The sequence below is a fragment of the Megalopta genalis genome, chromosome 8 (genome assembly GCF_051020955.1).
Source record: "Megalopta genalis isolate 19385.01 chromosome 8, iyMegGena1_principal, whole genome shotgun sequence".
NCBI lineage: Eukaryota > Metazoa > Arthropoda > Insecta > Hymenoptera > Halictidae > Megalopta > Megalopta genalis.
The window spans coordinates 21,524,673-21,547,456 of NC_135020.1; the positions used below are offsets into that span (position 1 = coordinate 21,524,673).

General features: G+C 33.5%; 4 protein-coding genes across 9 annotated transcripts in view; 1 reads left to right on the forward strand and 3 right to left on the reverse strand.

Annotated features, from left to right (window-relative positions):
* The window catches only part of LOC117225558 (uncharacterized), a 54,914-nt gene extending 50,928 nt beyond the window's left edge, over positions 1-3,986 (forward strand). For both annotated transcript variants that reach the window (XM_033479237.2, XM_033479227.2), the window contains exon 8: positions 1,804-3,986. In XM_033479237.2, the coding sequence (XP_033335128.2) occupies positions 1,804-1,892 (89 nt within the window). In that variant the 3' untranslated portion in view covers positions 1,893-3,986. The remainder of the gene's footprint in view (positions 1-1,803) is intronic.
* On the reverse strand, positions 3,930-8,193 carry Vps52 (vacuolar protein sorting 52). Its single transcript, XM_033479250.2, has 9 exons — positions 7,822-8,193; positions 7,522-7,697; positions 7,047-7,431; positions 6,790-6,972; positions 6,600-6,725; positions 6,334-6,518; positions 6,177-6,261; positions 5,905-6,108; positions 3,930-5,817 (listed from the first exon to the last, which is right to left on the reverse strand). Exons 1-9 carry the CDS (start codon positions 8,053-8,055, stop codon positions 5,389-5,391), a joined length of 2,007 nt encoding a protein of 668 aa, XP_033335141.1. The 5' UTR covers positions 8,056-8,193; the 3' UTR covers positions 3,930-5,388.
* Positions 8,194-8,618: 425 nt separating this feature from the next.
* LOC117225607 (antichymotrypsin-2) lies at positions 8,619-10,956 on the reverse strand. Of its 2 annotated transcripts, none has more exons than XM_033479294.2 (8): positions 10,430-10,956; positions 10,222-10,340; positions 9,959-10,138; positions 9,678-9,888; positions 9,404-9,618; positions 9,170-9,349; positions 8,963-9,098; positions 8,619-8,899 (listed from the first exon to the last, which is right to left on the reverse strand). In XM_033479294.2, the coding sequence occupies exons 1-8, from the start codon at positions 10,458-10,460 to the stop codon at positions 8,742-8,744; spliced, it is 1,230 nt and encodes a 409-aa protein (XP_033335185.1). In that variant the 5' UTR covers positions 10,461-10,956; the 3' UTR covers positions 8,619-8,741. The 2 variants fall into 2 exon arrangements, with proteins under 2 accessions (XP_033335185.1, XP_033335194.1); XM_033479303.2 differs by having other exon boundaries at positions 10,789-10,954.
* Positions 10,957-14,298: 3,342 nt separating this feature from the next.
* The window catches only part of LOC117225583 (uncharacterized), a 39,213-nt gene continuing 30,727 nt past the window's right edge, over positions 14,299-22,784 (reverse strand). For all 4 annotated transcript variants that reach the window (XM_076524382.1, XM_076524381.1, XM_033479275.2 and 1 more), the window contains exons 4-7: positions 18,791-19,077; positions 17,612-17,833; positions 16,857-17,144; positions 14,299-15,967 (exon numbers count right to left, since the gene is read on the reverse strand). In XM_076524382.1, the coding sequence (XP_076380497.1) occupies positions 15,818-15,967; positions 16,857-17,144; positions 17,612-17,833; positions 18,791-19,077 (947 nt within the window). In that variant the 3' untranslated portion in view covers positions 14,299-15,817. The remainder of the gene's footprint in view (positions 15,968-16,856; positions 17,145-17,611; positions 17,834-18,790; positions 19,078-22,784) is intronic.

The window sequence follows — 22,784 nt, forward strand, 5'->3', positions numbered from 1 at the left end:
TTGCTCGTGAAGCAGTGATAATTAACGCTCCCTTTCATGCTACGCCACGTGAAATCGCGCAAGATTTGACACCATTATTACCGATACGTTTCAAATTGCTAGCAATTATCGGTAGCAAATAGAAATCAAGTCACCGTAACTTTCATTCTTATGTCGTTACATTGATACGTGGTTCATAAGTGACCAACACTATCGTAATAGTACACAAATAGCACAAAAAACAGTAACATGAAAGAAGGAAGTAGGGAACAAAATCTATCGATACAGATGCAAAAATAGATCATTTAAAAATTTTGTTCTCAAATGCAAATGTTCTCAAATTCTAAGTCAATTATACACGCATCGTGTGTAACAAATGATATAAAATCTTCAATAAGTTTGCTGTTTATCGTTCAATATATAGGGTATCCCAAAATTATGGTACTTCCGGGAAATGAGGGATTGCTAAGGTCATTTGAAGTAACTTTTTCCTTAACGAAAATGTAATCCGCAACTTCGTTTACGAGTTATTAACGAAAAACAGTGACTAATGAGAAGCGAGCTCGGCTGGCGCGAGGCGGCCCAGCCAACGAGCGCACGAAGCCTAATTACGCTGATCGGCTCGGCCGTCTCGCGCCAGCTGATCTCGCCTCTCATTGGTCAGTGTTTTTCGTTGATAACTCGTAAACGAAGCCGCGGATTGCATTTTCGCTAAGGAAAAAGTTACTTGGAATAACCTTAGGAACGCCTTATTTCCTGGAAGAACCATAATTTTGTGACAAATGTATAGCTGCCCTATATAGCTGCTATAGCTATCCTGGTATAGTTCAGTATAAACCAGACAGAAAGACCCATCTTCTGAAAAAACAGGTTGTCGCAATACACTCCAAGCTTGAATGTTTACATTTCATCTTTGCAAACGATAAAATTAGTAAAACGTGTACACATCATAATAATGTAATGTCTATTGTAAATTGATTCATTGTAAACGAAGGGTTAGAACGAAATTTACTTACGCACGCGAAACAGTATAATTTTACACGCGAGCAAGGTTCACAGTAAAATAAGTCACGCAAGGAGTGGGGTAAGTAACGCGTGCAACGGGAATCCTGCACAGCGACGGGGCGCATCTACAGAGTGGCATTTATTGCGAATCTGGCCACCGCGGAGGTGGCGCAGATATGTTTCCTCGCCAGGTCTGGCATACACAAGAAATTTAGTACCTACCCCCCGACGGAACACCTACGAGGGGTCCGAACGTGGGTAAATCGCCGCCTTCGCTCATCGTTCATTAGGCTGGGTACGGAAGACCCAGTCTTAACTCCGCGTCCGTGTAAGGAGTTTTGTGGTTTGCTTTGCCCCCCAAAGTGCCACACGACAGCAATTGTACAGCGTGTCAGGCTAGGGGGCAATCTACAGAGTGGCACCTAAAGGTATTGTATTATACCTTGCACCCTTATTTTTATACCTGGCAAGTTTGGGCGACGCGAATGCAGTCACCCGATAGAGGCGCCACGTTGCTGTGCGGAACTCCCGGCGCATGCGTCACCAACCCCACTCTTTGCGTAACTTATTTCCCTGTGAACACTGGGCACGAGGCGATGCAGTGAAGGTCGCCTCTCATACAACCTGTTCCCACTTTACCAATCTGGAATCTCGCACCCAAACCTGGGAATCAAAGCTACAAGCTACGCCGATCTCCCCTACAAGGTGTTCCAAAATAATATGTTAAAAAATAACTCGGAATGAGTTCCGAGGTTATGTCAAGGTTATGTACTCAAGGTTCATATATTTGTTACATAATTGCATTTTTTCGTGTTGCAGGTCGAGTAAAGGTGAATGAAGCAAACGTGGTAACACATAATATTCCAGCAACAAATGGAGTTCTACACGCGATCGACGGCGTATTATAAGCGCGGAACCGCTTGACGCCGTGCTTCGAAAACTCGAAAACTATCTTACAATCAGTCGCAGACCAATCGAAGTATTTCTTCAGCTCTCTATATTAATCTCCGACTTGATTTAATTTTTCGGTTCGCGCATTTATGCGAAATGTTTGCATTGAATCTTCCACCCTGTTGCTCATACAGTAAGGGATAAAAATATTTATATCGCTGTACAATAAAAATATAAAAGTAAAAGTACCGATGTTTTTCATAAGAAGAGAAACGATGAAGAAAAGTTTATATGTATAGTTCCAAACCATAATGTCTAAGAACAGTTCGCAAGGTCATTTTGGAGGTCACTAATATCTTGTACCTATGGCATTTTGGTCTCTTTTAAACAATTACGTAAATGTTACTGTTAAAGCACAAGAAATCTTAAAAATAAAAATTTTACATCTTTTTGAACACTCTGATGACGGGGCTCGGGTCCATTTACAGACGTATAAGTATTGTTATATGGCTATTTAGTTTCTGACAATTAACTTAAGTTCTCACATGTTTCATAAGGGGTACCTTAAAAAATATGTTGACAAAAATTGATAAATAAAATTATAAATGATCGTAACCATACTCAGTTATAGTTTTGTGGAAAAGGTATTAACAGTAGACTATTGTCAATTTTCAGCTCATTGTATGTTCCTTTCTACTCGCTTCAAAGTTTAAACATGATTAACGATTTATTTATTTATAAAGGTTTATGACTCCATATGTCGGCAAAAAGTCTAGGTCTAGAACATACAATGATCTTAAAAACAAGTTTCTTATGTCCGTATTATTGTAAAAATTCTAATATTTTTAAATGTACGAATACTTCATGTTCTACACTGTAGACATCCGAACATACTTGGTAGCTTGGACTTCACGAATTGACCAATTTGATTAAAGGCCCTTAATCAAGATATTTTTAACATAGTATTTTCAAGGTGTCACATACATAACATGAATATAAAATGGACTTAATATTGTACCAATTTCGATAGAATGTAAATATTCTATTTAGAAATAAACGAAATTATAAAATTAGCTGACAAACTTGTAAAAGATATGTTTAAGCTTACTCGATCTAACAACTTTTGATTTGCAAAAAGTAAATATAATCTACAAAAGTATTCATTTTAGGAGCAAAACCCGTATAGCAATGCGGGAAAATCATGTCAGAGTGTGGAAACCATGAAATTACATTTCTTGAAAATTGAAGTGTCCGGATATTATTGAGCAACATGTAAACTAACAATGTAGATAAGAAACTTCGATACTTATGCAACAAACTAAATATATGGAAAAATAAAACAAATAAAACAGCGGGCCTTCGAAAACGATTAAATGTAAACTTGTAAATTATAGTTTAAAATTTCTTAGTAGTAAGTTAAGATTATTATAAATACATATTAGAAAAATGATGAAATGTTAAGTTCTCATTTTTCTTCATATTTATATCAAGAATTTTATTTTTGTATGAAGCAATACGAACACTATGATGTCGCGCTCTAAATTAGTATGAAATTGGTAGGAAAAATTCAAATTATTCGCTTTCCTTCGTATTTATATTATAACTGAAAATTATTTAGTACTTCATATATAGAAGTTATAGTTTTTCCAAATGATTCATGTATTCATAAATGAAAGAAGTTTCTACGACAAGTTCAATAACTAACAAACTCGATTTGCCATAGATGTAGCTAAATTAAACGAGGAAAGGATAATGGGACATTTTATGTGGTGTTTATAGTAAAAGTACTATAGTTAGCCGAAGAAAAAATCATTTTCCAAGAAGAATGTCTAATACCACTTTCTCTTATTAAGAATAAACGACTGCTATTAAGAGCAAGCTTTATGAAACACCAATTAAAATTTCTTGTAAAATGATTATTAACTGGTAAATATTCTTTCTTCGGTTAAATTGTAACTTGTGCAACGTAGAAGTATACTCGTTTGTGTGCTTCCGACTACGCAAATGCGAAAAATGAATTATTATTCTATAGAGTAATAATGCAATACCATGAGTAGTATTATTGGAATGTGTATTATTTTATAAATAAATGTACAGAATGTTTTTCATAAGTCGTTGCTTCCTTTTGTATTACTATTTACATAGTATTTGTACATGTATTTGTTCATACAATTTTTAAATGATTTGCAACGACCACATGTGTAATCATCAAAGCATTCAGGTATATCGATACAAGTGAGTTCATTCGTGAGCTCATTTTTGGCACTCAAAGTGTTTCTTGGTTTATATTTTTCGATTTCACTCTCTTTGTGAAACCGTGAAGTAAGAATTTAACTCTTATCTGCTTTCCTTCTCCTTCATCCTGATCGCCTTTTTACTACATCTGGCAATGGAGACAATTTTAAAATTGATTCATGAATATCAACAGCAGAACCAGTATACATGTTTGCACATCCAATGTCTCTCATTTCACTAAAAATTTTGTACGCTGAAGATGTCGTGGTCATAAAATTAGTTAAACTTCGCTGATCTGTTCTTTCTCCTAACGGAATATTTGTCAGAGTGAAAAATTGAATCCCTTTTGATATGCAATAAAGTTTAGAATAGTTTACTTTGTTTTATGCTTTTATACTTTGACATTTCACAGACGCATAATTATTGCAGTATTGTATGAAGAGCTTATAAAATCATATTTAAGAACATAAGTATTTCATTCTGTTTTGAAGTCTTTACACCTGTTCTGTTTAGTCATATTAAGTCAAGAGGAAACCACGTGGTAACCATCCGAAACGGTTCTCCTTACTATCCGCAGTTCGCTTGTTCCGAAAAGAGATAAATTGTGCAGCTTTTTGAACAAGATCCTTCCTTTTATGCAATGACTTAAAACCTTTAGGAATTGTGGCAGGTACAATTCGATCGAGCAAAAGAAGAGTTCTCATCACTTGTCCAATACATTATAGACGAACAGGAGATGTAGGGAAGCAGTGGATTTTAATTGAAATTAATCTCGATTGTTTTCAAATATAATTTCAAGTATTACACTACATAAAATGGAGTTAACAAATGAAATAATACAATACTATTAATTCGTGCAATAGTTACTGTTTATGTTCCTCTTGAAGAAGAAATGTATAAAATTACAGAATGTGTAAAAATATATATCTACTCTCTTCTTGTAATACTTTAAAAAGAAACTCATATAATATCAACTTAATAAACAAATAAATAAAATAGAAATAAATTAATGACATTAAAATAACGAAATGTAAAAGATCTCGCATACTATGATAAACATATTTCATGTTTCATGTTTAATTATCAACAAATACCATATTGTGAATATATCTTTTTAAATAGCACATTTATAAGTTAGACAATTTCATTTTCCATATAAAATTATCTTCAATTTCTTTGAGAGGCAATTTTAAATATATAATATGTAAAATATTTTTAAAAAGATTCAATTGAATTTTTAGATTCGTACCACACGAATGATTTAAAATCTTTAAAAATCTAAAAATTTGTTTTATATTTCTTGATTTCGACCTTTATATGATGAATATTTGTCAATTGTGTTCGTGCATTTGGTGGAAGAATTTTGTGAAGTCTATTGTAATATTGCACTAATTGTGTCATAGCATGTTGTACCAGCGCTGTACCTAACACAAGACTAGGAAATGATTTTAATACTTCACGATTAATTTCTTCCAATGCCCGCTTCCAATTATTTGTAAAGGATTGCACAAGAGCTAATGCTTTCCCTTCTTGTCTTTTCAAATCATCACCCTGACCTTTTTCTATCAACATTTCTGATTCCTTGACTAATTGTATTATGCCACCAAAATATGGAGTTAAAACTTCTTCAACATATTCTGCAGAACGTGCATTTAATTGTTCTCGAAAACTCTCTGCTTCTTTAGTGGTATGGTCACCAGTTCGTCCCTAAAAAAATATAAATGAATCATTCTGTAATTATAGTTCATATAAAACAAAATGTAACACTTCATGAATGAATTATAAATATCTTACCATTAGTACACCAAGAACTAAATCGTAATTATTAATGAGAAAAACTAATTGTTCAATTCTATTAGGAAAAATAGTTGCCATCCTTAGTAGAAAACATTGAACAGCTTCCCTTAACTCTGCTAGTAATTGTATTGCACCATCACAAGGAAAGCCTACAACTATACTGATCATTGCAGCACTAAATTCGGCATATCTTCGTGTAATCTGTAAAAGAATGTAATAATTTTGTCCAACTCTTATATCTTTTTTTAAACATGGTGTCGTATACATACATAATGAGGACCAGTTTCTTTATTGAGTTTCAGTGGGTCACAATCTTTTATGCTTTGAATATTCATTTGAAAAACACACTCAAATCTAAAATATACATATCAAGTGAAAAATTAAATTACATATTTCTTATTTAATTTATTATACAAATATGTTTACCTAGGCCAAATCACTGAAGTCATATTATCCCAATAATTATCTAAAGCTGGCACTGCTCTTTTATGACAAGTTAGTTGATATCGCATTACTAAATGTAAGCAGAGAAATAGAGCAATGGTATCATAGCAATCATCCACAAAAGACTGCAAGTTCTTCACCATCAAATTCAGCGTCTTCCCCATCACCTACATTTTATGTATACATTTGTGGTACTTATTTTTATTATCATTCTAAGAATTAAATATACAGCATTTATAATATTTTACCTGATTAAATATATCCATTGCTTGTGCATCACGAACTTTGAAAAATTGTGTTAAAAATAGATACTCTCTACAGGCATTATCTACAAGAGCATATTGCTCACTTCTAAATAAGGCTTCATAGTGATACTGTGAATATAAAATACATTAATTAAACTTTTATTATCTACTTGTTTATTTAACAGTTACTTACTCTTGTTTTCGATGCAGTATGAGGCACAATAATAGGTGCTTCTAATTGCGAAGTTAAAACATCACCTCTATTTCCTATAGAAAACACAGTACCCCTATGTTTCAATGGAGTCTTATGAAAAATTCCCCTTCCTATTGTATCTTCTACTCCCATTAGATCATCTTTAGATGCTCTTTCCTCAAACTATACAATTTAATAAACCTTAAATGAATATAATTTATTATGAACATAAAAAACTCTTCATATTTTTACATTACCTGCAATTTCATTAACCTCGAAGAATATGATTTGAAATAAGAATAATATATTTTACTCATCGTGGTAACATATTCACCACAAATTTCTTCTGCCACATTCCTTTCATTTGCTAAAATAAATTCGAAGAAAAATTTATACTTCAACATATTATTCTGCGGCACTTGATAATTTGTCATTGGTTTTCTGAATTTGTAAATCTGTTCTAGCAGATATGTTCTAATCTTCGCCATTGCTTTTACTTTTAGTTTCTCTAAAATATCTTTTACATCTAAACAAGATTTAGCTTCTTTAAAAGTTTGTTCTTTCACAAAGTGTATTTTATGATTTAGTGTTTGCAACTGAGTTAAAAATTCCTTTTCTGTTACTGGAGAATCCATAATTCCTCTAAAAACATAAAATTGAATAAATTTATGTTTGATAAATTAACAACTATCAAAATAAAATATCAAAGTATGTCAAGGAATTCATTCTTACGCAATCAGAGCCTCCGATACTGTCATGTCCTCAATAAATTGACTAAGAGGACCTCTAATTGTTTGTCTATTGGATAATTGTTGACTCATTGCTACTGATTTACGTTGAAGAGAAAGTATCTCTGAACTTATACTTCCCAAGTCTGATTGAAAACTTTTTAACATTAATTCCATTTTCTGGAAAAAAATATACTTTTATATTGACGTTTGAATATGTATATAATATATCAAATACAACTACAAATGTTTGTCAATGTTTATAAGTAGAATGATCATCGTTTTGTAACAATAATATTCTAACCTCTAAAATATTATCACACGCAGCAATTTGATTATGAAGACTTGCTATATTTTCGCTTTCCTTAATATAGTCCTGAATAGATTTATTTTCTACTTCCTTTAATTCTTTTTCAATTTGTCTGGAATATTGGCGTAAATCAGTGCCAGTCTTTAAAACTTCTTGAACAACATCATCTCCAAGATCTTGTGGCAATTGCGCCTCGTTCCCATCGAAAACATCAGTTTCGCCTGACATTTTGAATACTCGTTATATTCGTTTAAATAATATCATTACTTTAATTTCTTTAAATTATATAAAAGAGCACTATGAACTATTCTCGTGACTGTACAATACTTCAGCTCAAGCTGTCAGACGACCATAAACATGATCTTATAAAGATAACTCTATTAAACACAGTTAACCTACAAGATCTCGTAATTCGGAGGTGTGTAGCGTTACACTGAGAAGGTCGCAGCAAAATTATCTTCGTTCTGATTGGTTGACGATTTGTGGCCAGACCAATGGAAGAATTATCCATCACAAACGGGATTGGATGATGTCAATGGACTTTCATTGGCAATCCATTGGAATTGTCCAATCCTATTTGTGAGATCTCCTCTTCGCCGCTTAGAGCAGAGTCCGAGCAAAATCCCTGACACCATTGGACACATTGGCCTTGAGTGAAAATTCCACAAACGGTCAAGATGCAGGAAGCCTGTGTTGTTATGCCTCCCACTCCACTACCACGGTGCAAAACAACGAGGGCCAACGTGTCACGTTATCTACCACCACTCTTTCGAAAGAATGAATTCAAATACTTGTAAAATAAGAAAAGGTAGATTTATTTTTTAAATAATACATGGAATGTATAACAAAAAGTGTATATGCACATCAACTATTAGTTTAAGCTATAAATATAGGCTCTATTTATAAACAATAATTTATAGTTCATCTTTTTCAGACACAGATTCAATATCTTTTACACTTCCAATAAAGAGTGGTATGTTATATGGTTTATGTTCAATTATAAACATAAATGGTCGATCAACCAAAAACTGTTCTGGCGTATATATCATCCTTCGAAGTCTTATTTGCGCAGCTAAAATAATTCAGATACAAAATATTTACAGAACTTATTTAATTCTACTAAGTTTAAACATACCTGTTGCAGCTGCAGCTTCTGTACCTTCTTCATTTACTTCTATCATAGCTTTATGTATACATTTGCTAACTTTTAAAGGTACACTTGAAATATACCCAAAATCTGCATTATCTTGAAACATTTTGTTTAAGCCGAGCTAAAATATTTAGAATTCATTAAAGTATAGAATTCATCATAATCTAATGCATAAAAATGTAGTATCAATACTTTGCGTAAAATATCTTCTAAATCCACCATAAATTCTATTTTAAATTTTGGAAGATACAATTCAATGTCAACATTTGTTCTAGATGCTTTTTCAAGAACTTCCCATGTAAAATTGTTTTGTAAATTTGAAAGTCCATCCACTTCATTGGGTAATATTATGGTCATTACGATATCTTCATTCTGTAAAATATTTTTTGAACGCTTGATCCAAAGTAATTATATGTTTGAACATACCATATATGGAATTTCAATAAATTTTGCATCCAATGTTGGTATTTCACCATGACTGTAACTAGATTTATTGAACATTGTTGCTACCATCTTTTGTTTACTTTTTGTCACATAAAATGTTTTTTTTTGTGTCTGTCTAACATTAAATTTATGTAACCACATACCATTAAAATAGATTGCATTTACTAATATCAACTTCACATGTTCATTAAAATCATCTACGAAAAATATGAATTAATAATCTAATACATTATTTGTTTATATTTTAATAATTTACCTGAAGACACAAGATCAGAAATTTTATGATTTGTTGCTTGTTCAACCCATGTGTTAATTTTTTCTGCTGCATCTTTGTTATGTTTAAAATCCAATTTTGAAATAACAGATTTATAAATACTTTTTCCTGTTGTCAAAAATTCTTCTAACAATTCAAATCCTTCTTGAATATATATTGCATTGGCAATATATAATTTAGTACTGTTCAGTTCCTAGTAAATGTATAAATCAAACTTTATCACATCCTAAATTGTGTTTTAAATTAAATAGTAACTGTCTCACATTTAAATTAGTTATTAGAGATGTATAGCCTTCTTTTATGGAATTTTTGTCATGATGATGAAGAGCAGACGATAATTCGCTTAACGTTTCATTTTTTGCACCATCAGAAAGCAAAGACAAGATCATATGCAAACTTAATGGAGAAGTAACAATATTTCCATCACTGGTAAGTGATAATTCCTAAAATTACGCAAATATTTTTTATATATATTTCTTGAAAAAACTATATTTCAAAGTAAATTTGTAAATATATCCATACTCACTGCATGAAATGCTTTTGTGAAATTGGTGCAAGAATCAGATAAATTCTTACATACATTTGTGCTTTCTGCAGCCATATTAAATAATTGTGTTGATGCAATTATAACACATGTAGTTAAAACTGTAAAACAATAATATATTTATTGACATCGTAATAAGTGAAATGATTATGTGTACACTGACTGTGTGTAATGATTAGATGTACATCACCTGTAGATAATAAAAAACGCATTATTTTCATAAATAAATATTAGAATATTTTAATACGGTGGAGTCACCTAGTCAATCTCAAATATAATTTAACAAGAGCAGTTATACTTGTCATTAAGATTAAAGAAACCCTAACATATTTTATTTCATATTTTAATACACATTACAAGAAATTTGTTAATTTCTTTTATTTCCAACTTTAAAAGGTCTATAATATAATAATTAATTAGTATAGGGACCTGTACAAATTAACTAATTGAAACATTTTGAAACGTTTACATTTGTGTACTGTCAAAACTGTTTAAGAGGTTAAGTTTCACAGTAAATTTCAAATATAAAAATAGCGGCCCGCTAGGTACCTGTCAGAACAGAAAATAATCGTCGAGACACAAACACAAAGCGCGGGATGCTGTTTAATTTTAAATGTCTGTTTAAATAACGTTTCAAATCAACTTTGTGCGTTAATGTTTCTGGTAACTTTCCGCACTATTTTTAACCGTGACTGAGGTAGTTATGATCATCTAGCAGTACCTATAAGTCTTCGAGTAAATGCCAGTTAAAATTATTGACAATGAGTCATAAGTATAATAATGAAAGATGAAGTGTGGACTTCATTTTTCCCTTGATATAGAAACATTTTCTAAAAAATTAATATGATGAAATGTATATTCGAGTTTTAGATTGCAGAATAAAGCAGAAGTGAATTAAAATTAACAATTATTAGCATCTTTACAAATTCAAAAGGGATCAATAAACGTTATTTACCAAAAAAATTCAAAATATTCGGGCGTCAACAATTTATCTGTACTTCGAATTATGTTAGTTATCTTTGTTTGAACGTTAGATTGTAAAACAGATGAGAGGTAACAAATTATGGACACATTTATGCTTTAAAAATTACTCGATATCACGAGTTTCTTTACTTATTTTTAATAACAAATTATTTAATGAAATAACCGAGGGGGAGCTTAACAACATCGCTAACAAATGAAATTGTTATAAATGGTTACCGGGAAATAAATAATTTAGCAATTTTTCTCGATCACGGAGTAGAGCCATTGGTGGGGGTTCGATCATCAATCCTAGTCGGTATGGGAGTGTCAGCTAGTCTTGGCTTTGGCCTTGGAGAGTCCTCTAGCTGAAGTGGTATGACCAAGGCGCTGCCTTTTGGATATCAAGTAAGGCCACTTTTGGAGATTTCTCTAAAAGTGTATGTCCCTTTTTAAACATTTTCTTGCGGCGGGACCTGGGCAATTGATATCATCTTCGGTTCAAAAAATATTACATATTATAATGTTTTTTGTGTAAAGAATAATATTGAGCTAATAGCTGCTAATCAAAAATTTTTTGATATTGCGAAGTAGAATATAAATTTGTAACAAATATATTGAACAATTTTTGAACAAAATGAAAATTTATATACTTTTGCAAGTAGGTGCGTATAACACTGGCCAATGAGAGGTGACGGCGCGAAGTTCGAGAGTCCGCAGCACGAGGCTTTGACGGAAGGTCGGGACGGACTCGAGCCGCATTCGAAGTATTGAACAAGTCACGAAGCGTGAACTTTCCGGATTTTTTTTATTACGTAAAAGTGATATTTTTAAGAAAAACGCTGTTCACCTCTACTTTAGAATGTCTGAAGAATATATACTAATTTTTCGGACCCGAAATAATATGTAGTTTAACCGTGACAGCCGTTTTAATTTTCTGGTGTGCACGACACCTCATGTGTACCATATGAAATTTGTATGCAAGGTGTACAGTGAAGATTAACACAAAGTTCATAAATGATATTTTAATTTAAATAATTCCGTGTCTGAACAGAATTCAACGAATGATTTGCAAAGCTGATTTAATAATAAATAATCACGTTAAGGGACGTAAAGGATTTGTTTATTAGAGAAATATGAAGAAATATTATCAATAAGAAACTCACCCATTTAGTTGAGGATGCATTTGCTGGCTGGAATTGTGGCTCACGATGTCGAAGGGTACTGACCTCGTACAACGTATAGCTGATCTTTCACTGCACTGTCACCAAACACTGATCACTTAATTAATCACCGATAATCCGAAACATTTGTGGATATTACGAAAAATGACGCGTTCGGTCGAGTGTCGACGTTTCACTGCCGAAAAATCCAGGCCTCGACCATGGGCCCTTGTTGTTCGTCGTTCGGTCGTCCGAGGAAATGACACCCGATACTTCGAAACGCAGGGTACCGCCATATGAAATAAACAAGATATGCCGAGGTGATAAAGAAAATGGTATCGGGTGTCATTTCCTCGGACAGCCGAACGACGAACGACAAGGACCCACCACGGTCGAAGCCTGGATTTTTAGGCAGTGAAACGTCGATTGCCGAACGAACGCGTCGAATAAACGATTATCCACGAACGCGTCTCAGTCATTTTTCGTAATATCCACAAGTGTTTCGGATTATCAGTGATTAATTAAGTGATCAGTGTTTCGTGACAGTGCACAGTGAAAGATTAGCTGTATATTGTATGAGTTCTGGGCCCTTCGACATCGTGAGCCACAATTCCAGCCAGCAAATGCATCCTCAACTGAATGGGTGAGTTTCTTATTGATAATATTTTCCATATTTATCTAATAAACAAATCCTTTACGTTCCTTAATGCAATTATTTATTATTAAATCAGCTTTGCAAGTCATTCATTGAATTCTGTTCGGACACGGAATTATCTAAATTAAAATATCATTTACGAACTTTGTTAACCTTCACTGTACACCTTGCATAAAAATTTCATATGCTACACATGAGGTGTCGTGCACACCAGAAAATTAAAACGGCTGTCACGGTTAAACTACATATTATTTCGGGTCCGGAAAATTAGTATATATTCTTCAGACATTCTAAAGTAGAGGTGAACAGCGTTTTTCTTAAAAATATCACTTTTACGTAATAAAAAAAATCCGGAAAGTTCACGCTTCGTGACTTGTTCAATACTTCGAACGCGGCTCGAGTCCGTCCCGACCTTCTGTCAAAGCCTCGTGCTGCGGACTCTCGAACTTCGCGCCGTCACCTCTCATTGGTCAGTGTTTTCCGTTAATAACTCCTAAATAAAGTCACAGATTGCATTTTCGCAAAGGAAAAAGTTACTTCAAATGACCTCAGCTACCCCTCATTTTCGGCTGTTAAAATAATTGTGGAACACCCTGTATAAATTCAACGTTGGTTAAACTCATGTTAAGTTATTACGTTTTCGTCATTTTTTATTATTATTTTCACTTCTGTTTCAATTTGTTTAATTATCTCGTTCGTATCTTCGTTCGTATGTCTCAGAACTTATGATCTCACACTTAATATTGACTGAATTGCTACAGAATTTAAAAAAAATTTGTTTTTTATTTTACGCAACTTATTGCTTATTACGCGAGTAATTATGATCGCAATTATTTCGTGTTCACAAGTTTCATTAACGAAAAAACAAACATAAGAATTACTGTTTTCCTTTTTCAATTGCTATCCTTCTCTAATTATACCGCAAAAATGTAGTACCTCTACCGTAACTATCACGGAGAAAATACTGTGTAGCTACAAGTCATTCTAGCTAATCAAAGGCTTGAATGGGTTTGTTGGCTTGGGTACTGTTGGGTATTCAATACTAAATAGATCTAGCTGTACTAGATAGCCTTAGGTAGCGTTTTTCTCTTTACCTCTATCATTACTTAAATTACTGTACCGCTAATCTTTGTTCAAGTAGTGCAAACAACCGCAACGTTACGCGTCACCGCCATTTCTCCGAGCTTCGTATCCGTCAAACGTGTAACATTTCATGCAGAGCACACCGCCGAAACGATCTCTATTGTGTACTATTTTTATAAATGATAAAAACTTTTGGAATCCCGTTTCTGAGAATACATTTAATCTAATATTTTTAATATAATTTAATGATACATGTAAAAGTAATTATACATTGCAATAATGGAACAATGGTACAAAAGTTTGATTCTTTTCTGTCCTTCGACTCCTTAAATGTAAGCTCAACTGGGGTATGATTGTACGTATGTGGGAATGTAATAGGAAATAGTTTCACATGAGAATCGGTCTTAGGTTTAGTTAAACTATCATAAATAAATAAATAAATAAATAATTAGATTAAAGGATAAAGTAGCGTTGGTCTAAAATGAAAGCAGAAATTCGTAACTCACTTATATCCCCGTACTGATCACTTAAAATATTATTAAGTTAATTAGTCTGTCGAACGTTCATCTTTCACTTGCCAGATGATAATATTTATTTCTTGCCTTCAACCAAAGTAAGTTGCAAATAAGTATTAACTGTTGATTATCTTTAATCAATTAATGTCTCGACAGGGATATAAGTCAGGTTCTGTTTATATTGGAGTTACGATAAATAATAAGAGCGTCGATGAGAATTGAATTGTTGTTGTATTATAGGAGTGTTTACGTTGCAGCAACGAGCAGAGCAATATATGCATTTTTCTCAATATACCATATTGCTGAACTTGAAGATAATAACAATTCTTCTCTAGAATCACATATTCAAATGTCTGAAATTAGGCTATTCGCCTAGCTCTATTACAAACAAACCAAAGAAAGAAATCTTTCGCAGCTTTTATCATAGCTCTGATCGATTCCAATATAGCTTTTATCGTAGCTCCAACATAAATTTACTCCTCCTAATCGGACTGCAATTTTTATACATTATATAATATCAAATACGTATTCAATCGTAAATCGATTAACAGATATAATAAAGTTATTGTTTCACTTTTCCCTTACAATTAGTTGATTTTGTAGCAAGTATCACAAACGTTTCATTCTGACTTTCGTTGTCTATGTAATTGTAAATTATTAATTTTGTGCGTTCGTTACGTATTTGACTATATAAAATGAACTAAAATAGAGCCTTTATATAAATTAATAGAAATTTGTGTTTGTATAAATATTTGCAATTTACACATAATTCAACCTAATAAGATGGCAGATCTCTTCATTCAGTTTCCATAGCAAGATATCGAGCAAAATATCGTACATAGGCGCTAGATATATGCTGAACGAATAATTACAATAAATAACGTTGTGCTTTTCAAGGACAATTAAAAATGAATTTGTTACGTATACGCTTGAGTATTTCGATAGTCGATCGAAGTTTCAGACGCGGAAGGATAATTCACTGGTACATTAGCGAATAAATAAATATCCCAACTACCATAAGGAACCTCTCTAAGTGAAATGTAAAATTTCTGTGAATTTTACGCGTCCGAATCTATCGAGACGAGATTACTCCCGGTGTGTAGTACCATAAAAGTGAACTATGCAGAATCCGGTCAAGTTAGTTGATTTTTATGGTACTATTGGATGGTTTCACTAAGACCAACTGCAGCGAGGATAGAAACTTAGGCGGCGACCACTGCAACTGGCGGAGGTCGAAGCATCGATTTCGTGGCCGACGACAGTTTCTCTGATACCAAGTGAGCAATATGCGACGATCTCTTCCACACGAATTCACGCGTTCTGTCGTGGTCGTCGGCGCTCTCCACTCGAACCTGTATCAAAATACGCAGGTGTAGTGTAATCCGGCATTTCAATCATAGAAATCGACTGGGTAAATATCACGGGTACTCGTAAGTAATATTGTTTCGACACCGCTGAAAACCAGCTTTCCTGGTGTTAACCATTGTCTTTTCATGCGAATTGATAAATAGAATCGATTTCTCATCTTCACTGACAATTTGTTGTAAAACGTATTTCACCCAACAGTAGATCGTTGTTAAATTCAATGGGTCTCCCGAATTTTCAACCGCCGTAAAAATCGAAATCACCGTTTTTAAATTTTTTGAATCAATGCTGAGACTTTTTGATATCCAAAACGCAATATACAGGATGTCTCAAAATTATTGTACAAGCGAGAAATGTGGGGTTCCTGAGGTCATTTGAAGCAACTTTTTCTTTAGCGAAAATGCAATCCGTGGCCTCGTTTACGAGTTATTAACGAAAAACAGTGACTAATGAGAGCCCAGTTCCGCTCATTGGCTCGGCCGACTCGCCTCTCATTGGTCACCGTTTTTCGTTAATAACTCGTAAACGAAGCCGCGGATTGCATTTTCGATAAGGAAAAAGTTACTTCAAATAACTTTAGGAACCCCTCATTTCCCGTTTGTACAATAATTTTGGGACACCCTGTACAGCACTTGTGACACTAGTTCCACTGTTAAAGCATGCATCAAATATCTCATGTCGACCTTATCCCAATTTTGACCTCCCATTTTATAACGGCATATCCGAATCCTTTAAAAAGTTCGCAATAAACACACTAAATGTCAATTAAAATTAACGATTTGCGTAATAGTAGGTCACGTCCGCGAACAAGGTAGGAAATAAATATTTGTATATAAGATTGGAAAAAATCGAAGATAAATCGTGTCACGCGCGTACCTGTTTTGGCTGTAGAACTCGAATAGAGTTTAAGGTTGCGGCACCACCGTGAAGAACTCGAAGACTCAACTTTCCGGACATTTCAGCGGTGGTTGCAGTTGCACTTCTCAATTCTTTCTTCGCGGCTCGGCCGAATTCCTTCTCGACTTTTAGGATTAGAGGTCCCAGGGTGAACTTCGTTTTAATCATGGTGTGGTCGCTCATCATGTTCACTGAAACATCGCCCGACCTCTGAAGGCTCGCGAGTCCGTAAAGCGTAGCTCGAGCTTTTGGCTTGTTCTTCTTCGCCTGAAAGGTAATGTTGCAGATTATTCTACTGACTTGTGAATTTGTTTATATACATATCTTTCATGTTCAAAAAAATTCAGTTTAAACAAATCATACATAATATTTTCTTCATAACTGGCGCAACTTCGGGACTGCAGAGTTGCAGTTATGAAAGAGGTATTACATTCATCGTAGTATTTAAATGCAAGAATAAAAATTCGCAAGAAATATTTCTTAAAAATACGTAACTATTATATATAAACTATAGAGTGATTAAAATATTTCAATTGGTAACATTCCAGTAAAACATTTGCAAATAACATTATTAATTTGTATTGTCAAAAAGAGCTAGATATTCCTATTAAGAATTACGAGAATATTCATATTGAGAACTTATAATGTTAAAGAATGTCGTTACTACTGAACTTTTAAATTTACTTCACAATTTAAACTGCCAAATTTTTAAATGAAAAGAAATATGTAATTACCTTAGTTTTATTTGTTGTAGATTGAGCTTTCGTCTTATTTTTTGTTGTGGTGCGATTTTTATTAGTTTTCTTTGCGTTGGAAGAAGAGATTTTTCTGCTTGGGAATTTTGTGGCAGTTTCTACGGTCGATCTGCTTGCAATTTCAGATGTGGTAACTGTTGATACATCTTTCTCCGCATTTGCCGCAGACGCAGTTATATTTCCTGACGATACTATTATTTTCTAGAAATGATTTTAACCGATTAGTACAGAATTAATATAAAAATAAACAAATTATTTAAAAAGTCAATATAGCTTAGTTAATTCAAATACTTCTTCATGCATAATAATCATATATTATACAACACAGCAATTATTTTACGTCAAATCCGAAATGGAAGATGCAAATATATTCTTAGAATTTTGAAATTTTTAAAATGTTAACCTTGGATCAAATTTTAGTTCGGATACCTATTGAAGCTAAATAACCGTTTTAGAATTGAACCAAATGATTTGAATAATTTTGAGATGTGATTGACTAGAGGAACTAGTTCACTAGATAATTGCTTGGAATGACAAAAAGAGAAAAAGAAATGTGACAAATACTTTTAATTACAATTCTTGAGAAAATGTTTCTATATATTCCTCTAACGTCTCAAAAAGATTTAAATCATTTGATGCAATTTAAAAAAGATGATTCCGATTTAAAAGATGAGAATATTTTCGTTAGTCACTATACACCAATGTATCTGCAAGTATACAAAGTGCCCCATAATTATGTTAACACCCGGGAAGTGGTGATTCCTGAGGTCATTTGAAGTAACTTTTTCCTTAGCGAAAAGGCAATCCGCGGCTTTGAATACGAGTTATTAACGAAAAACAGTGACCAATGAGAGCTCGGCTGACGCGAGGCGGCCGAGCCAACGAGCGGTCGAAGCCCAGTTCCGCTGATTGGCTCGGCCGCCTAGCGCTACGCGAGCTTGCCTCTCATTGGTCACTGTATTTCGTTAATAACTCGTAAACAAAGCCGCGGATTGTATTTGCGCTAAGGAAAAAGTTACTTCAAATGACCTCAGGAACCACCCCTTTCCGAGTGTTAATATAATTATGGAGCATCCTCTATATATTTAGTAGTCTCATATCAAAGTCAAAATATCACTTATTAGGTAGAGATTTAAGGTAGAGGTTTAAGTGTAATACCTGCGCATTATCAAGTGGAGTTTCGCTCATTTTTTCATTCGTAGAGACCACAACGGAGTTAGTGGTTATCTTCGCTTCTGTCTTGCCGGTCTTCTTTTTTAGTTTGCTTTTCGTCTTTTGTTTGTTCAGTTTCGATTTGGTATTCGCGTTCGAAAGCTTTACTGTCACCGGATCGTAATTGCTGCGCAAAATTTTATTGATTCTCCCAAGGATTGTGTCTACGAAACGATTATACTTCGCCACGTAGATCGCCGATACGTCACTGCTTGGCTCTGACTGCATAGCACCTAAAATATTATTACTATACTTAGATTTACCTCAAAATTTCCAGAGAATCTTTTTCTACGGATTATTATAGAATGCGAACTCTCTGTGCTACTACAAGCATAATGAGTACCATTGACCTAAAATAAATAGAAGTGATTTGACACAATAATAATCATGTGCTAGGTGCGTGTGGAATACGTGCTATTTTTTCATTAACTATCCCATTATTTACACCTTTAAACCGTAATAGTTCTGCGATAGTGTTCACGAATTTATCACAGAGGTTTTTTTATCTTTTTACATATTGTTAATACAGCCATTCGTTTAGGTAGTGAATTTCTGATTAATCTAAATTTTTGCCTTCGAATTAATAATTTTCATCACTACTGACAAAGCAAATCCGATCTTCAATTGCGAAAAATAAGAATATTTCATTAAAAAGTATAATAAAAGTATAAAGAATAATAAATAATATAAAAGCATGATAGTTTTGCAACTTTTTTACAGATCTCAGCTACGAAAAAACTGTTCGATAATTATAAGAAATCTGGAAATTTTAACATCTCAAAAATTTGTTTAAACATTGTCTAGTATAAACTGGTCCTTCTAACATCTAAAAATATTCACGTCGATTAGTCAAATTTTGAAAAAGTTATTTCATGTCAAAGGGCCGCCGAACATTTTTCTACGTGACTGATATTTGCGAAAAGAATTGATTTTGAATTAATTTCGAACTGTCAGCGAATAGTCTAACACTAAAAATTCTAACATTGTATTTATTTCAATGTTTCATAATTTGTATAATAATGTGTGTCTGAATAAAGAAATACGTATTTAATGATTTCCAAATGAAGTTTGCTTTATTATCTCAGTAGTCATAAAATGAGAAATATGAAATGTTGGCCAGTGGCGGCACGTTTAATGTTAAATTTCATTGATATTGTTACGGTACTGTCAGGGAAATGGGTCAGAAAGTTCGACAGCTTTCTAAATACAATATGAATGGAGCTCGGATGCGTGTCCCCTTGAAAAAAGGCAGAGTCGAGCCACACAAGTAACCCAATACAACATATTACATATCTATTGAATATGTCATAAAATAAAATATTCGGCAATTACCACCAAAAAATCGTTCTGAATTAATACAACCATTTGTAGAGGAGCGACTAAAAATACCACCAATCTTTACAGAAAAGTTAGTAAAATCAATGCCCAGCCATCTAGAAGCCATAATTTCATCTCAAGGGTACCATACTAGGTATTAAGAATAAATAATAAGAGCAAATATAAGAGTAAATAATATACAAAGATATATTAAATATATAAAGAGTAAAATGATGAGTAAATAATTTTTGTATAACAATAATTTCATTAGTGTGAAAGTAGACCAACACTTTTGTGCGTTCTATACACGAGACAGAAACCTAGACAGATTACAATAAAGTCAAAATGAATAAGCGACCACATAAATTCAGTTACTAAATATAAATATTATCGGTAAATGTATCCAAATCGGCAAGCCATTAAATCAACAAATAATACAAATGTAATTAGTTGTATTATCAATTGAGAACATTAACACTAAACCTACCAAGACCTAAAAATAACTAATATGTGTTGCTTTACAACGTCAGAAAGACTGTATCTATTTCGACCTTTCGCTGTCTCTCATTTTTCTTAAATAATTTTAATAAGTTGAAAATACTACATCAAGATTCTTAATTCCGGGAAATGGAACATTTGAAACCTCGAAACCCCTCGAAAAGGTCTCGAAACTTGTGTCATATTTTTTGTCATATTTGCGACTCGAAACTCTCGAAACCCAAGCAAATAATAATTTATACGAACAACTTATAAAAAATATTGCGTCGACATGAATCTATTTTTATTGAACTAATAATAATCCAACTGTGGATTTTACCAATCCATTACGATCGTTTACATCGAGAAAAAATTAAATTATAATTTCATTAAATTTTCATCTGATTACATTCAATAAATAATTTGACCTTCTGAAAAGAATTGGTCAAGACTTCAGTTCCTGGCAAATTAGGTACTCTTCAGAAAAAAAAAGAAGAAAAAGAATAAGCAACCGGTTTTCGAGAGTTTCGAGAATTTCAAGAGTTTCGAGACGAGACAAAGTTTCGGGTTCGAGTATCGCGAATCTAAAAATCAGGTCTCGACCCATCTCTATTAATTTCATTTAATCGTTTCGCTCCGTTATACTTCACCAGTCAATTTTTACCGTAAGCGCCGTAAAATCCACGATCTAATAATTACGAATTCAAAAGAATGATTAAATGTCACCTTATTTCATAGTATTTTTAGCACGCGTTTTCTTACTTTTGAGTGCACACATTGAGCGTGATAGGTAAACGAATACTTATGCGCCCCACTGTACACTGTTTCGGGGTAATTTGTGTCCCGTCGGTCAATGCGTTATGCGCCGATCTCGATCACCTCGAAGAAAGTGGCTTAAATAAGATCAACGACCGGGGAGAGTTTTTAGGTGGGCACGAGGAAAGGTTGCCCCTCGCGTCTTCGCGTCTACACGCAGAAGTAGATAGGTCTGTAGGTGAGTAGGAAGCAGGTCGTGGCCCAGATCGAAGACCAGTTTGGCTTCGCCGAAGGATTCCGACATACCGTTATCATTGTCGCTCTTTCTTACGAACTTAATTCATCGAGGTCGGCACACGGAAGTTTTTTCTGTCGATTCATCGCATAGCTTAACGCTACGCGTGAGCTTAACGATGCTTCATCATTTATGTCCGCTGGCCGACAAACCTTGTGTACGGAAATAGACGGTCGAACAGTTCCTAATCCCAGACGCAAAACCAATATACGCCTAATTTTACTTTTCAATATTTTCCGTACGATCATCGGCAAATGCATCGAAATTGGCAAGCTATTACAATAAGTAGATTGCGGATCCGACGCATTTATGGCATCTGCAGATCTTTTAACGACAAGAAAACGTATAAATAAACAAGATTTAATAACATTTTTTTTCCTTTTACAATGAGTAATCATTTAGTCGACGGAAGAATCTTTTCTTTAATTATAAGTTTTGCAAAATGACGTATAAGCAGTCATAATATTCATAATACGAGTGTAATTAATTGTATTCATTGTATTATCAATTAGGAAAATTTAACGAAAGATTCCATACATTCAGTTGCCAACTTGTTATTAAAATTTCTTTGTCACTTTAGCGTGCCCGTGACTTACACGGGCACGACCGTTACGAGGTTAATTCAACGCGGATCTGTTAACGGCTCAACGTATTCGATTATTCATTTTCAATGATAGCACCTTCTACCGGAAGCCTATTAATCGAATTTTCAGTTGCAGATGACTTATTGGTATACGATTGCCATTAAACAATTTATTCAGCGGTTTTAACACTGTGGCTGCCGCACACAAAACAAATAATCTATATATGGATGACAGAATGATTTGCTACGAATCGGGAAATTAATTTTTACTCAGATCCGTTATATCTGCCTAATTCCACGCAATCAGTAAATCGTAAGAAAGTTGAAAAAGTATTTAACACTAAGTTTACGGAGCTCTAAGAACGGCTGTTTTATATTGCTTCGTAAAAACAACTAGTGTAATAATTATTCAGATTTATAACAATGAAACAAATTCATTGAATAAATTCGTCCAAAACTTTGCGAGGTCTCGAAACTCTCGAAACCCGCGGATTGCTTATTCTTTTCCTTCT

Bases quoted from the DNA above. Each gene is read 5' to 3' on its own strand.
- Vps52 (XM_033479250.2), bottom strand. From the start codon at position 8,055: ATGTCAGGCGAAACTGATGTTTTCGATGGGAACGAGGCGCAATTGCCA. The intron at 6,973-7,046 runs GTAATGTAAAAA...TAAATTGTATAG, and splicing joins CGAGGTTAATGAAATTGCAG to TTTGAGGAAAGAGCATCTAA. The intron at 6,109-6,176 runs GTATGTATACGA...ATTCTTTTACAG, and splicing joins AAGAAACTGGTCCTCATTAT to ATTACACGAAGATATGCCGA.
- LOC117225607 (XM_033479294.2), bottom strand. From the start codon at position 10,460: ATGAAAATAATGCGTTTTTTATTATCTACAG. The intron at 9,889-9,958 runs GTGAGACAGTTA...TACATTTACTAG, and splicing joins CTCTAATAACTAATTTAAAT to GAACTGAACAGTACTAAATT. The intron at 8,900-8,962 runs GTATGTTTAAAC...GAATTATTTTAG, and splicing joins AGAAGCTGCAGCTGCAACAG to CTGCGCAAATAAGACTTCGA.